The sequence below is a fragment of the Sitodiplosis mosellana genome, unplaced genomic scaffold (genome assembly GCF_009176505.1).
Source record: "Sitodiplosis mosellana isolate CC-2019 unplaced genomic scaffold, AAFC_SMos_1.0 Smas_scaffold_18, whole genome shotgun sequence".
Taxonomy (NCBI): Eukaryota; Metazoa; Arthropoda; class Insecta; order Diptera; family Cecidomyiidae; genus Sitodiplosis; species Sitodiplosis mosellana.
In genome coordinates this window covers 277403-293645 of record NW_022595260.1, presented here as the reverse complement: position 1 = coordinate 293645, position 16243 = coordinate 277403, and the positions used below count along the sequence as shown (strand labels likewise).

The following is a 16243-nucleotide window of genomic DNA, read 5'->3' as shown; positions in this document are numbered from 1 at the left end:
TAGTAATGCCCCATAAGTTGGTATACACTTGACGTTTCCTGTCAAACCTGTACAATGTATTTTTCAACACATTACTGTACCGTGCAACAAGGTGTCGCCTGTGGTATATTGCTTTATTAATTTTTCAATTATTTAATCTACTTTTTTATTATTTACCTTTGTACGTCGGTTCTGGAACCATACCTAATACAAATTGAAAAAAGGAATAGATGAGCATTAAATACGATTAAGGGCTTGTTGATTGCTTACAAAATATTTGAAATACTTGGGCATTTTGAAGAAAAATTACAATTTTAAGAAATAATATTCCAAATCAACCACAACATTGTTCAACGAAGTAGAGAGATTTTAAGCCATGGATTTTTTCCAAGAAGACTGAGTGAAGGAAAAGGGGGCAATATGAAAAAGCGCATTAATTGTTATAAATGACGGAACTGCTGCTAAATAATGAATTATAAACACTTTATGACAAAGCTATTTATCATTGTTTCTTTCCATTAATTATATAGTCACAGGTTTTTGAAACAGATACATCTAATTCGTACATTATGGTATAAACACTTGAATCGCACCAAAACTTTGCCTTCCAGAGTCATGTTGAAAAAACGAATGATATTAAATTTCTGCATAATAAAGTCAAAACAATTCCATTGATGTTGCAAAAGGCCGTTGATATGCCCATATATATATGTATGTTTCGTAACAAAACGAAAGAAATTTCTTTCCAAACGGTACACATATATCTACGACAAAAATATGGATCTAGCTCAATTTTCAGGTTCCACATTTTTATGTTCGGTAGCATATATTTAATGGAATCTTTATTACTGTTAATGTGACATTTTAATCTATTTATTAAATCAGCTATAATGCTTTTGTATGTGCTTTCAGGCTGATTTGGACCATTTATTGGGTCTGGGCATTAATTTCGAGCGCTTTTTCTTCGGAAAAACTCATTTATTTCTATGCCAAAATGAAAGTATTGTCAATCGGAAGCGACATCCTTTGCCTATATTTCGGGCAATTTACAGATACCATCCCAAAAAAATAACGGTACTTTTGACCCTATTGTGGTCGATCCATTTTTCGAGTCTTGAAAAAATAGTGAACCGTTCTCCACTTAGGTGATTTTGAATCGTCTGAAACGAGTGGTAGTCAGGAGGCGCAATGTCTGGAGAATACAGCGGGGGCATAAAGGTTATTTGAATTCACCTACTTCATAGAAATTTTTGACATTTTCGAAGAAAAGTCATTGAAATTTTTTACCACGGAGAACCAATTTTTTAGGACATTATGTAAATTGTTCAATTCTGCTGTCAAAAATTGGTAAATACTATATATCGATTATTTATTGTTTGGAACGATTAAATCTAACATTTCGACATGATTTTACCTATGCACAATGGAGAATTAATTATATTATTCACAATGGAGCATATCTTCCGCACCCTCGCATATATGGCAAATCACCCATTTTCGATTGACTAATTGCGGCGCCCTCCAAAATGACAAGGAGTAACGATCAACATATGGTTTTTTATGCTTGAGTCCTCCATCGAGAAGGGTCCATTCTTCATAATCAGTGCCAACCAGATGCAGAAATAATCTTTTTTTACATTTTTTCGTGTGAATTATCTAGCTCCCGCAAAAGACGATTTACAGACTCATCGATCTACAGGGTGAAAAACCAATCATTTTTCCGGACTTCAGAAAAATGAGACATACTGAAAAAGATAGTATTTTGACAGTACTTTAACATAATGTTAGTAAGAATATTGCCTGAATCGATAAAGCTTAGCGCTTTTGTTACATATATTTTCATTCGGATGAACATAATGTAATCTCTTTTCTATATAAAATAAAAATTCAAGCAGCAAAACATGAAACTGAAAATATGTTCAACAATAGTTTATACGATGTTTAAAAAAGGATAGAAGAAGAAGTCGTTATATGTATGAAGCCTATGGGATCGATTCAATGAAATTGGTCACATAAACTTAAGACCGCTAAAAAATTTGGAAAACTGATAAATTTGAAGTAAAATAAATGGGCTTACTTCTACTAAGACTAACTTTTCCGCACATATGGTCGACCATCATGGTTTACGTAATAAGAAATGATAGGTAAGGAATAAATCACGAACAAGGAGTATCATATAAAATACTTTGCACATTGAAACAGTAGTTTTAGATTATTTCAAAGTCCGAAAATATCGTTGATTAAGTAGATTGGGTGGTTCGAATTGATCTAATTTTCTACTTAACGTAAATATTTATGGTATTAAACATATGCTTCCGATTCAGCTTATTATATCCTGAGCTCTAAAGATTTTTCCGCGAAATAGTGACACAAATAATGATACAACTTGTATGGTGTGTGCTATAGGCCCCCAATTTCATCGTCCAAACCATCATCAGCATAAACATTTCCAGTGTTTTGCTCAAAATTGTGTAACACTTGTCGCATATACATATAATCCTGAGAAACCCTCAATGGTACTTTCTGGAGGTGGAAGGGTTTTTATGAATGCGTTATATCATCTGCACAATGCGTTTAATGTAATAAGTGAACGAAGGGTGGTGGAAAATTGTGGTTAAAATATGTTAAACTCATCTTAAGCATTTCGTAAAATATACCGGAATCACAATTTGTAGAACAAATGTTTCAGGGTATACTACGCGTGTGTACACTGTACAATCAAAATAATTTGCACTTTCGAAAACGAGATTGCGTGCAGAATGTACACCATTATATTTGTTGCAATAAAACTTCGACAAATATATTTTTACCAAAATATTAAACGCCATTCCTGCAATAAAAATGATTTTTGGGAAATGTGGTTGCTAGATGGGTTTAGCACGATAATTAATTATGTGACAAAATAAGGTTTCAGATTGGGAAACAATTTTTAACACAATAATAAGCGATATTTCTATATTTTTAAACCATGTTATCCAGGAGAATACACATTTCGGGTATTGGCCAAATGGAACATTATCCATTGCATGCTATCCATATTTCAATTCTAGAATTCTGGCAATATCATTCTGTAGGCTACACGCGTTTTTTGCACTTTGTTTTATGACACGTGTGTGTTTGTACAAATGTATACGAGTATGTGTGACGTGTGAAAAAGAAGAACAAAGCGAGACGAATAAATCCGTTACGAAGTTGGTTTTCCACGTAGTTCGTGTATAAATGTGCGGTGAATATGTCATTATGTATGAGAGAGAGTGTATTGCATCAGAAATATTTACCACAAACAGTCACACAGCCAAGAGCCAAGAGATGCGAATGTCTGTTGTTGAAGCGTACGGCAGGAATAATTGGACAGACCCGATAGAGAAAGAGGAAAAGTCTTACTTTGCACATCTGTGACCGGATGGATAATGTAGAGAAAACCACCCTTAATGATGTGTACCGTTTGTTATGTTCGTACACAAAAACACAGCCATGAAACACAATAATATACATTCAAACGTTTATACAGAAAATTTACGTGTTTTTTAATAACAAATAATACGATCTATTATTGTGATAAATTGTAAAGTATATTTTGATACCATAAAACAGAGGAAAATGGGTCTCCTCGGTATAAGAATATCATAATGACCGAAACAAACGTGGGATAAGAAAGCTTTGTGCGTTTTTGGATGTCGGCAACATTTGCAATATGTGTGCTCTTCTTGTTTTTTAGTTGTGTGATTTTAATTTTGGGTACTTATTCATTTTAATCGTGCTAAGGCAAACTGTTTAATTTCGATCTAATTTGCGTTAATCATAATATAACAATTATTAATCGTTCAATGTGTAAAATTGATTATTTTCGGACACATAAAAACCATCAGCTACATCTCTGACCCGAAATTCATTGCAATTACTTGTTTGATTTTCTCAAATATAATTAAAAAAGGAAAATTTCCATGCCGAGCAGTAAGACCACTGATTAGTTATAATAAGAATTTTGAAAATATGTTCACTAATTCGGAAGAAATACAAGTGTTGCATTTGAATTTGCGTGAAAGCACTCAACATACTCACACGTCGGTTCGCTGATTACATCTTCATTTGGTCGTATTCATTAATATTATTTTCTCGTAAAAATGAATACTGCACAGATTGTGCGTGAGAGAAGCCTCGTCTGAGGAGGGAAACCAGTCTGATTATAATATCCGGTGAAAATTGCTCGAAATCTGCAGACAGCGCTCAATGCATTAGTCATAACACAATCTTGCATGGCTGGTCGTTATTTTGCGGGCCAAGATACAGCCATATGGCTTTTGCTTTGCGATAATGACGATTTTAATTATCGTTTATTCGCACAATATTATGGGAGTGCCATACGTGCCTTGATTTCATTCGTATATCTTTATTTTGTTGAATACAAATCATGGCACTTTATAGGGATTTGTAATTTGTATTGCATTCATTTTCAGTGTAATCGTAAGGAACAATAGAAACATTTAACTCTAAATTCATTTGTCATTCGAATAATGTCAATACTTGAAATGAAATATCTTGACACACTTCTCGATTGGCATTGCATTTAGTGTGGCAAATTGACGCTACGAATCTTCCTTTCGAAAAAAAGATTTTCTGGTGAAAAAAGAGATGAAACGCCGATTGATAAACTAAAATATTCCACTGGCCCAATATATGTGGTGAAATTCTGCGAACAGCATTAAATTCAAATGGTGACAATTTGAAAGTCAGCAACATTGCCAAAGTAGCGAAGTTAATGGCATTTCCATTCCAAGCGGGCTTCATGCCACCCAGATCAAAGATAAAAGATTGACAAATTACTTCTGTGAATACGATGGTTTAACGCAGCTGATAAAAAGGAGGAATAAGGGATTGATTTGGACCAAGTAAAACTACCAAATGGTTGCTATATAAAAGGATTTTAATGTTATCTTTTTACTGTATTTAAAAAGCCCCTTTCTTGCGTACAATATGCTGATATTAACATACAATCGCCTTTTTAAAATTAACACCACCATATTACTAATAGACCAAGTGCCCACCGTACAAACAACTTTTTTTCTTGTGCACTGCAGAAATTCATAAAATTAACATCTTCCCACAATACTCTAATAGAAATGTACCACTTTTTTCAATGAAATTGGGCGGATCGCTTTATTCGCGGCTTTATTCGCGCTACGCGAAAAAGTATACTTTTTTCGTACCAGTATCGCTTCTGCGATAATTTCTATTTGTATTAAATCTTCATTCGGATCTAACTAACTTATAAATAAAATATCTGCACCGAAAAGTGAGCGGTTAATTTTATGAATTTCTGCAGTTCACAAGAAAAAAAGTTGTTTGTACGGTGGGCTCTTGGTCTATAAATATGTTTGAATTTTTTAAGGCGTCCTTTTCCCAATATCAAATGAACAAATGAAAGCATAATTTTTTATATACTCTCCCGAGTTACCCTTTCACACGTTGATCTGTTCATCGCAAAATATAAAATAAATATTTTCAAAGATGTTCTTGGTTGTAGTATTTTTTTGGTTCAATTGAAGAATGAAAAAACAACTTCGTTACAATTTTCAATTATACCACTCTTCTTTGTTAAAAATAATAGTTTATTTATGCAAAAATAAGCTCATTTATTTCAGGAAAGATTATTAAAATTTTAATCAGGGTGGAGTTCCAGCCTTCCAAGGAGCTATAATTTTTCCAATGTGTATTCACGTCTCCAATAACACTAGCAAAAACTTCGCTATGATTTAGAGTTAAAACGTTTTTTTTCCAATTGTAAAAAAGTAACAAAAAATGCAGAACAGTCTCCATGACATATGGTACATAGAAAAATCAAACATGAATAAGTGTTTTGGAATTCAATTAAAATTGTACGACATATCTTGATGGTTCGTACGCAATTTTGTGCACATACGAGCGAACCATTTAGCCCTGGTAACTGAAAAATTGTATGAAATGGATAAGATTGCATCTATGAAATTACGTTTTCTTGTAATGCTCTATTCGATTTTTTCCCTCGAAATCACAACACATAACTGAACTGCTTGATGGCCGTAAGCTTTGGCATTCGATGCCAATCTCGAAATTCATTATATTATTTATTCGATGGTATGTCGGTAGCACAGAAAAGTAGTTATGGTTGAAAAGAGGTCGTTGGGAAGATCTAATTGATTCTCTTTGTTTACGTGCTCCAATAAATAGATTGAAAATCAATACAAATGGATACATTTTGATAGAAAGCAAACATGCAATCAAGATTCGTCAATTGGATGAAGTTCGTAATATTTTGAAGTACCAACTGGATGATATCGAAGCAAAAACATAAATATTTGTGTATGGATTTTTCGAGAGTGACTAGAAATATGCTATCAAATGAAATGTTTGATTTATTTTCGAAATGTTCCAATATGATTGAATTTGGACTTGATTAAATGGATACATATTTGGCTACTGTTGTATTTTTCCTGATAGCAAAATTACCGCCACCACTTGTCGAAATGAAATGTTTGTACTAACTTTGGGATTTGTTGCTGTCGATAGTAATTAGAGTTACTTCAATTTGCAAGTTCAACAAATGTTGTGGTTGAATGATCAAATTCATAGCATGTTTTAGTGCACATATTTACATCTCTTACACCGGTTACAACAATAACATTTTTGTTAATAACCGCAGCTAAAATCATAATGGTAATACAAAAATATGGAGACTAAATTAATTGGATTGGCGCTACTTCAATGAATGATATTGAAGCAACTACAACACACTCTTTTCGTAGTTTGCTCTGTGCTGTGATAGGCTGCTGTGTATAATTTCAAGGTTTTTGTATACTCCATAAAAAAACATTTCGGATTAGTACTATTTCTTCATTAAACTACTGAGGGAACATACGATATTTACATCCATTGGGTTTCCTCAGATATAACACTTATCCCCCCATTGAATTGCTCTAATAAAATTTCTCAATAAATACACTTTACTAAATTTGCTTTGAACCAATCAATTCATTCATTTATGAAGTACAATGCTACAAATCTTGACTAACGCCGCGTTGCATACCAATAAATTTTTGAAAACGATTTTGGCAAAAATAACAGTGTGGTTTTGGGTAAAAGAGCCGTACAAAAGTACAAAAGGGCAAATGTGTATTTTACACACAGAAAAGAATCCCCGGAAATTTTAGGTGTTCGCCGTAAAATTTGACATTTATATATAAATATCTATATACATTTTACCGGCAACACTTGAATTTTCCGGACGATGACATAATTTCAAATATTCCAACAGAAATTAGCGCCATCTGTCATTTCAAGCGGTAAAATATACATAGTATTTGATAAAATGTTCGAAAATATGTCATCGCCCGGAAAATTGAAGTGTTGCCGGTAAAATGTATATAGAAATTTATATATAAATGTCAAATTTTACGGCGAACACCCAAAATTTCCGGGGATTCTTTTCTGTGTGTAATGGTAAATTTTACTAGTACAGTGTGGTTCAATTAGTTAATAAAGTTTTTCATTTCACATTTCTTCAAGACTTGCTTGTTTTATAGTGGGACATATACAATATATATGATATATATATATATATATATATATATATATACAGGGCGATTCATAATTCCATGCTAATCTCTCTACTGCAGATTCCTTGGCTCATAAGGAGTAAAAATGTGTATGGACACTTTTCCGAATTCGGCCTCTATACCAAAGATTTGGCCGCCGGCGCATTTTTGGCCGCGCCGCCGTACTTCTACGCCAAAAGCCATTGTGAGCCCATTTTTGGACATAAATGCATGATTTTTGGCTCATTGGAAAGATATTGAGGCCCACTGGATCAGTGGCGTAACTAGAACTTTCGTTCGTAGGGGGTCTTTTTTATTGGTCCAATCGATAGATTTCCACGAGAAATGAGATATTTTGAAATAATTTCGGGGGGGGGGGGGGGGTTTCACTAATTATACGATTTTTTTGGCTTTGTGGCCAAAAAATGCCAAAAATGGCCAAAAATATTTTTTGTCCGATTTGGATGAAATTTGGTACACAGAAACCTTATGAAAATATAAGAATTATGGCATAAAAAATGGTCGAAAAACTGGTATAAACTGGTATAAAAAAATTTAAATTTCAGTTTTATACCAGTTTATACCAGTTTTTTCTACCAGTTTTTATGCCATAATTCTTATATTTTCATAAGGTTTCCGTGTACCAAATTTAATACAAATCGGACAAAAAATATTTTTGGCCATTTTTGGCATTTTTTGGACAAAAAGCCAAAAAAATCGTATAATTAGTGGGATGGGGGGGGCCCCCCCCCCCCCCCCGAAATTATTTCAAAATATCTCATTTCTCGGGGAAATCTATCGATTGGACCAATAAAAAAGACCCCCTACGAACAAAAGTTCTAGTTACGCCACTGCACTGGATCTTCCAATCCAAAAACGGTGAAAATGTTTGACTAAGGGGTTAAAATTAACCCATACCGGAAAGTATGGAAAAATGGTGAAAATAGTGAATTATTTCAAAATAATGCGTTATTAAGGTATCGTTTTTGCATCACAGATCGAAAGATCGTAAAATTTTAGGCCGTTTTGCCCATTTTTAGAAACCGATTTTGCCGTTAACCTAAGAAAACTGCGACCCAAAGTTGTCATTAGTACCCATTTTTCGAAGGTTCTTAGATACCGGGGTATAACCCAGAAACTATGGTAGAGGGCGTCAAAAGCAACAACTTTGATTTGTTTACTTTATGAATTCCACCTATTTTACATAGACTCTAATGTAAAATTGGGTGTACAAACAATTTTGTGAATACATAATCATCTCCCATTTTAATTCCTGTGGATTATTTATTCTGAAATTTCACTATTTTGGTCTTCAGGCCTTCCACCTACAGTATACCAAAAATCTTCGGGGTTCGATTTCGCGAAGCATATTTTTTTGAGACACGAAAAACGCCAATTTGTATGAAAATCGTGAGGTGTACAGACAGTTTTGTGAGTGACTGTATATACGGACTGCGAAGAATATTCGTTGGACGTTATTACGTTTTTTTTTAAATACGAATCTTGAAAAAGTTCGTACGCAAAAGCGGTACATCAAAATAATTTTTTTTGGAGTTTTCAAGCCGTGATTACAACAACACTTGTCCGTTTTTTCGTACAACTTTTTTCAAGTTCCACATTCAACTACGCATCGAAACAAGACTAACGAATATTCTCAGCCGTTCATATGTACTCCTGATACCATATATTTCTACTCGATTTTGGTCCTGTACGAATTTCTTCTTTCAAATTATATTATTGTTAGTGTGAGACTATACCCATTCTCATTTGCGTATTGATTTGAACAAATTAAATTTATTCTAAGTCGGATTTCATTTTCTAATGCATCATAAATACAGACACAAGATCCATCAGCAAAATTGGGTTCTACATCAACACTTTTCTTAAGATCGTACATTTTAGGAGAAAAAAAACTTTTGATGGGAAAGATTTGAAGGAAAATGTCGATTTGGAGCCAAATTGATGTTATCCCAAAAAACAGAGTATTTCATTCTTGCATATTCTTGCATATTCTATATATTTTGACTGTTGTGTGAGTAATTGCCTCAATATTTTTGTACAATGCGTATAACCTCCAAATGGGGTACAACATTTTATAAGCTATGTATGCATACTATGTTCCCGATATTAGTATTTTAGTATTTATTAACACCGCAAAAAAAAAACTTGCTGAATATTTAGTTTTGCAGTAAAATGACTCCAAGAGTCATGAAAACTCTGATCTTTTGATTTTTATACAATTTCGGGGTATAACAGTATATAATTTTATTTTACATAAATATTGGTTCTCGACTAGCCAAAAGAAAAAACCCAATTTTTGAATAAGCGAATGACCAAGCATGAAAATATCTAATAAAAGCCTATTGTCAACGATTCAAGAAAATCTGACAACGCGTTTATGAAAAGATAGACTAACTGGAGCGTTAAACATTAACCTAGGGGTAAATGACATTTGTGTTGATAGCGATATTTTTCTAAATTTTGATATATTTTCAAAAACTTGCGCAAACTTGTCATATTTGGCAATAAACATATATATTTGCCACTTCTAATATGACAAATATTGCCAAATATGGCAAAGTATATTCAAATATGACAAATACGGCAAATATGAAAAGTATGGCAAATAGAGTGAATTCGGGCAAATTCGTTCAAATTTTACAAGTTTGCATCAAATATACATCAATTAACTTGCATAATTTGGTACAAACTTGCTTGAATCTGTGTAAATTTGCGTGGTAAAATTTACTCATATGCCCCTAGACATTAACCGATCTAATAACGAAGTCAATCTGCTTTAATACAAATATATGTTAGTTGCGTTAGTTCCAAAATTAATATTCAAAATGCATTGTTTGATGTGGGCGCTAGCGTCAATGTTTCATTTGTTGCCACACTGTGAGCACCACTATCAATAAACTGTCCGCAACACTTGATAGACAAACACATTACAATGATATCGGCTGAAAATTGGGGGAGCTTTTAGCAGGAATTCAAATTTAGACCAATATACAGGAGTTCAATTGACGATCAGAAAAGTCAGAATTATCCCGCGCCAAAACATTAAAGGGAGGCCAATACATTACAAGGACCTAAAATATGATCTCTATTCATATATGAAAACTTTCCTACTCAACGAAAACACAACAAAAAGCAAAAAGCGGAATAATCATAGGGAAAAAAAATTTTAATTATCATATTCTCATGGAGATGTACTATGTTATTTGTTGCATTTATTGTGCCATCCGGTGCACAGAAGGTAAAAAAAACTAGTAAACAAGACGTTTGAAGACCACGTACGATTGTATATACAAAAAAGTTTTAGTAGAGGCCAACAGTGATTTTAATAACATCACCCGAATACAACAATTGTGCTCACCATGCTTTACACGTATTTTTAAAACAATTTCCAAAGAAAAAAAGAATTACAAATGGAAGCAGATAAAAAACACACCCCGCCTCACGACGCACACAATGGGGAAAATCATAATTGAATCATTTTTATTGTCTGTGCCTTTTTCGTATTTGCTTGGCACAATGACGCATTCTCCATCCAAAGGCAGCAAACCGTTCACCAACTTCTGTACCATTTTTCAAAAGACATATAATTTGATTGCAGAAAAAGTGTTTGTTTTTAATTAAAAAGAATCTTCATCTTCACATTCGTTTTGGTGGACTGAGCAGTCAGTGCTACAGTATTTGTAATAGAAACAAAATATCTTTGTAATATATTCAGTTAAATGCTGGAAAAGGATACGGCTTGGCCCGTTTGTAAATGACAAAAAAATTTCCATGAAAATCAGTAAAGATCCCTTGCTTCATACCAATCCAACACTTTATGAAAATGACAACAATTTTTTTTCCGTTTGTTTATCCTTTTACTCCAGCCATAAAAATATGAATTTGACTCATTTAGTATATATGGATAAAAATAAGAAAACACGTTGAGTTGAGAAGCCACTAATTAAAATTTTGCAGGAGAACAAATTTATATTTAATTATCGCGAGTAGAATGCACGTGCCCCATTTAACGACTATGACATTGTTCCAGCATCATCGCTACTTTATTTGTAATTGATATATATAAAAAAAAAGATCTAGAAGAAGGTGCTTGAGATAAAATGAATTTTTGATTAAAAATTAATTAGATTATACCTCCACATGCTGTGCATTGAATAGGCGATATAGAGACTCTGCGACAAATTTGGCAAATGAAAATCACAATGAAAATTAAACTGAAAGTACAAGTAAGGCTTGATAAACTCTTCACCAATTCCAATTATATGAGGGCATTTGTTGAGTGCTATGGAGATTTTTCTCTCTAGCATTTTCATGAAAAAAAACTTGCATAGTAGTACTTCATCATTTTATAACGAGGTAGACATAGCTGTATGTAATTGAAAGAATTCGCAAGACCAACCAGTCAAATGTATTGAACAATAAAGAAGCATTTTAGCCAGGGTGTCAGATTGACGAGCTATGTATCGACTCGTTTTGGTTCGCACGGATGTAGAGATGCTTTTCTCAATGATTGGTAATGTTCATTTAATCAAAATGTTGTTTTTCTCCATTTTTCTATTAAATTAAATTTAATTATTATAAATGACGTTAAACGAATTACTATGATTCGGTTGAATGCTGCCGCTATGCTGAAGCTTTGGTGGCGTTTTTTTTATCTGCTTTCTCAATATGAAATCAGCTCGGTAGCATAGCTCGCTTAACTTGTTTTACTTTTTGACTCTTGGTTTAATTATATTTACATGAAACACTCACCGTATCATATAGGATAATACGATAGCTATTAGAGCTCGGTCGCTGCGTCATTCATTGTCGTTGTTGAAAAAGAGAGAGAGACGGACACACAGAAAGAAAGTTGTGCATATGAAAAGACTATACAATAAATGAAAGAGCACTTCATTTAACCAAATTAAGCTGAACCATTCGTTTAATAGTACACCATTTGGTGTTCATCCCTTGGCTAAAGTGCATTTGTTGTTGTCTGGTATTCCGTCCCCAGCTTTCACGCCATACTTTGGTGTTCACCGACTTTATCGTGGCAAATGCGAAAAATGCAGTTATGTTAAATCAAATCACCCCTCATGCTTTTTATCCATTGGAAAAATTGTGGCAGAGAGGAAGATGGGAATATGTGTGTTTGCCTCGTTTGTATTTTGTAATGGATATAATCAATTGTACAAAATAAACGTTTTGCAAACGATACAATGACATTCAACATTAATATGCTTTACAATATGAACAAGCGGAAAGAGAGAGGGGGAACGCAAAAAAAAGACAGCGCGCAATAAGGCACGAAAAATAGGGTGGTTAATGCTCGGATTATTAGTGAATCGATTTACCGCTTTTAAATTGGCTTAGTGTATCCGTTTTGTGTGGTGAAAACACACATTTTATCACATCGTGTATCTGGAGCGTAGACTGACATCAAATGTTGCCAGTTCAGAACGGTTTTATTTCGGATGAATCGTGAAAAAAGTCGCTATTTAAAATCGGTTGTGATGACGTTTTTTCACACCAATTTTCGTTTTCTCTTATTTTCCTTTTCGGATACGTATAATGGCAATCAATTTAATAATCGCGTCGTTCAATCGTTTATTTTCTGTCATAATTTAATTAAAAATCCAAATACTACACAAAATGAACGATGCGCTCGTTCTATACGTAAATATGATTATAGATTGTTCACTTCATTGGTTTTTGGTAATAAATCAATGTATATTTTTCGTTGCTCTCGATTCAATTACTTTTTATGCGATTTTGTTATATGTTAAAGATTGAATGTATACATGACATGTATGTATTACATGTCTATGTTGAGTGTATGTTGAGCTAGATAAATTCGTCGATTTTTATAGCAATACATATTTTTTACGCCGAAGCGTTAGGCATCTAAATATAACAAATGAACAGGAAGCAATGACTTTAACGAATTTATTTCATGTCCATTTCTAAAATATACGACATTTTTCATAATGAATTGTAACACTCGGGAATGTATTTTGAAATCAGGATGACGCTCTTACTTCATTTCGGTGATTAATTGCAGGATTTTTGAATCGATTCATCGATGAATATTGACAGAATTTGTAGTTCTAAAGAATAGAAGTTTTTTATGCATTTGGTCCATTAAAGAAAAAGCATCGTTTTTTTCTGACCACATGTCTTAAGCAAAAAAAATGTCTACAAAATCATTTTTAAACCAAATATTTTATTCCGACCAATTGTTGTGAACAGTACTCATTTTACATTCATGAAATTCGACACGGATACCAATTTAAATTGTTAAACGGATGTACAATAAATTTGGCGTTGAATTACGGTTGATGCGTACGTCTGATAAAGCCATCACATGTCATGCCTTATCGTTGTTGGCACAATTTTAGGCAAGCGTGAACTGTAAAATATGCGCGTCGTTTCATGAGGTCTACCAAACACCAATGATAGACCGTTTACTTTTCGTCAACAAAGCACGATAAAATGAACAAAAAAAAACTTTAAACTGGTATTTGATTGGATGCCGAGCTGCCCTTCAGTTTTTGCCAATATGGAATGGATTGTTTTCTATGAAATTTATAGGCCTATGAGTTTTGTATCTAACGCAATTATCGTAACCATAGCGGATCATGTACCAATGCCTTCACTTTATGTGTTGGATGTAGGATTTGAAGAGATTTTATCCGTTAGTTTTGCAAAGAAAATTAAAGTCGCTAGCACATTAAAATTTTACAGTTTTTGGAATCGATTCTTTTTTCATCCAATCAGATATGAGCTGCAAATCCACCCATTAAAATGCTTAATTTTCGTGATGGTTTCAATAGATTTTTTTTGCATATTTTAAATGATTTTTAATATCGATTTTTGACCAATTTTTCGAGTGGACAAACATAAATAATAGATAAAAAAAAATTAAAGCTTCGCAATGAGGCAGTCCACATACTATATGTTTCATGAATCAATAAAAATTGCTTTTTTCCATGAATAAATCATATTGATGTATATTTTATGCCAGTTTGTGTAAGATCAGCTATTTTCATCAACGATATTTGCGATGTTTTCCCGCTGCATGTTCGAACTTTGAGTGTGGTGTATCATCATAACGGCACATAACCATAATATCGTAATAAATGTTTTGACTTTTCAAATGTTTTTCTCTCTATCTCATACTGGCGATTGTACTATGCATTGCCCACATTATTTACGTCAATGATATCTGCTTCGAGAAGAACAGAATGGGGGGATGAAGAGAGCATTTGATTGAATTAAATCTATGGTAAAAATGTGCACCAAACACAAAACTCGAATGAAAGTTCAATAAAGACAAATAATAATCCGGCAGTTTTTGTTATCATCTGTCGATGTAGCGAAAATGAACAAGGAAAATAGAAATATATAACCAAAAAAAAGTTCTATTCTTCAGATTATTCGGATTCACACATCAATAGTGAAGAGACTGACAAGTAAACCGCCCCAACTGTCGCACGTCGATTTTAAAGTTGAATATACAGATCGATGGAGAATGAAAAAAAAAATAATTTTGACAAAAGAGCAGCGGCACCTTTTGGGTCATAGTGGGGATATGGCCCCTTCTTTACAATGCTTCGTCTGATGGTTTTTACATAAAAATGCAATTTTCTCATACTAGAAATGGTTTGAGGACAAAAATATGTCGATATGAAATGTTCAGGATACTCCAGAGAATCAAATGAAATCTTGGGTGGAGTTGCCCTCCACCCCTGAAATGAAATGGAGGGTCAAAAAGTGAAAAAAATAGGGGGAGTTTACCAAGGGGGGGGTGACCAAGGGGGGGGGGTGACCAATGGGTAAAATAGATAGCCCGGAAAAAATTAGCTATAGTTGGTCATACATTTTTATGCAAAATTTCCACTCCAAGAGGTAGAAAATTGACTCTGTAATAATTGACCCCAGATGTGGGGCGATTTCTGCCAGTTCAATTTCTGGGAGACTGGGTGCGGAGGGCCGTTGGGAAAATACATATTTCCACTAATTTGGGTATGGAGAATCCGAATTTTTGGGTTTAAGGTCAAAAAAGTGTGGGCAGGAGACCTCCTCAACCCCCTAGGGGGTGAAAAATGGAAGGGCGGCTACCCCAAAAAAATTTCCTCATCATTCTGAACAACTTTGCCATACATCATTTTTTGATCAGACGAAGTTTAGGAAAGGGGGTGGGTCTATCCCCACTATGCCCGAAAAGAACCGCTGCCCTTTTATCAAAATTATTTTTTTTACATCCCCAATCGGTCTGTATATTCGATTTCAAAATCCATTTGTGACAGTTGGGACGGTTTACTTGTGAGTAGGTATTATTATATCTCATGCATTTTCCAACATGATTTAATAATATCACAAACACATTCACATTGGCGATAGGCGTCGAATATTTATTTATTTTTCATCAGTTTATGTGTACGGATATACGAAACACCATTTTTTGTTTTCGATTGCGGACTTTTATGGATCATCACATCACTCGTATAAAAACAAACACAAATACATGCTCAAAGCATAAATATTTTCGATTTCGTTTTGATATATGTCCGTACCTCATCGATAGAAAAGTCAAGTTACGCCGATATTTGAGTTGATTGGATGAAAACGACGCCCCACTTGCAAACGATTGCCCAGAAATACCATTCGCCAATCAATATTCAGATCGC

At 33.7% G+C, this 16243-nt stretch overlaps 1 protein-coding gene across 1 annotated transcript in view; it reads right to left on the bottom strand.

The window, feature by feature from the left end:
* LOC129568437 (brain-specific homeobox protein) overlaps nucleotides 1-16243 on the bottom strand; it is a 33240-nt gene that overhangs the window by 1679 nt on the left and 15318 nt on the right. The window contains exon 5 of the mRNA XM_055446289.1: nucleotides 157-183. Within this exon, the coding sequence (XP_055302264.1) occupies nucleotides 157-183 (27 nt within the window). The remainder of the gene's footprint in view (nucleotides 1-156; nucleotides 184-16243) is intronic.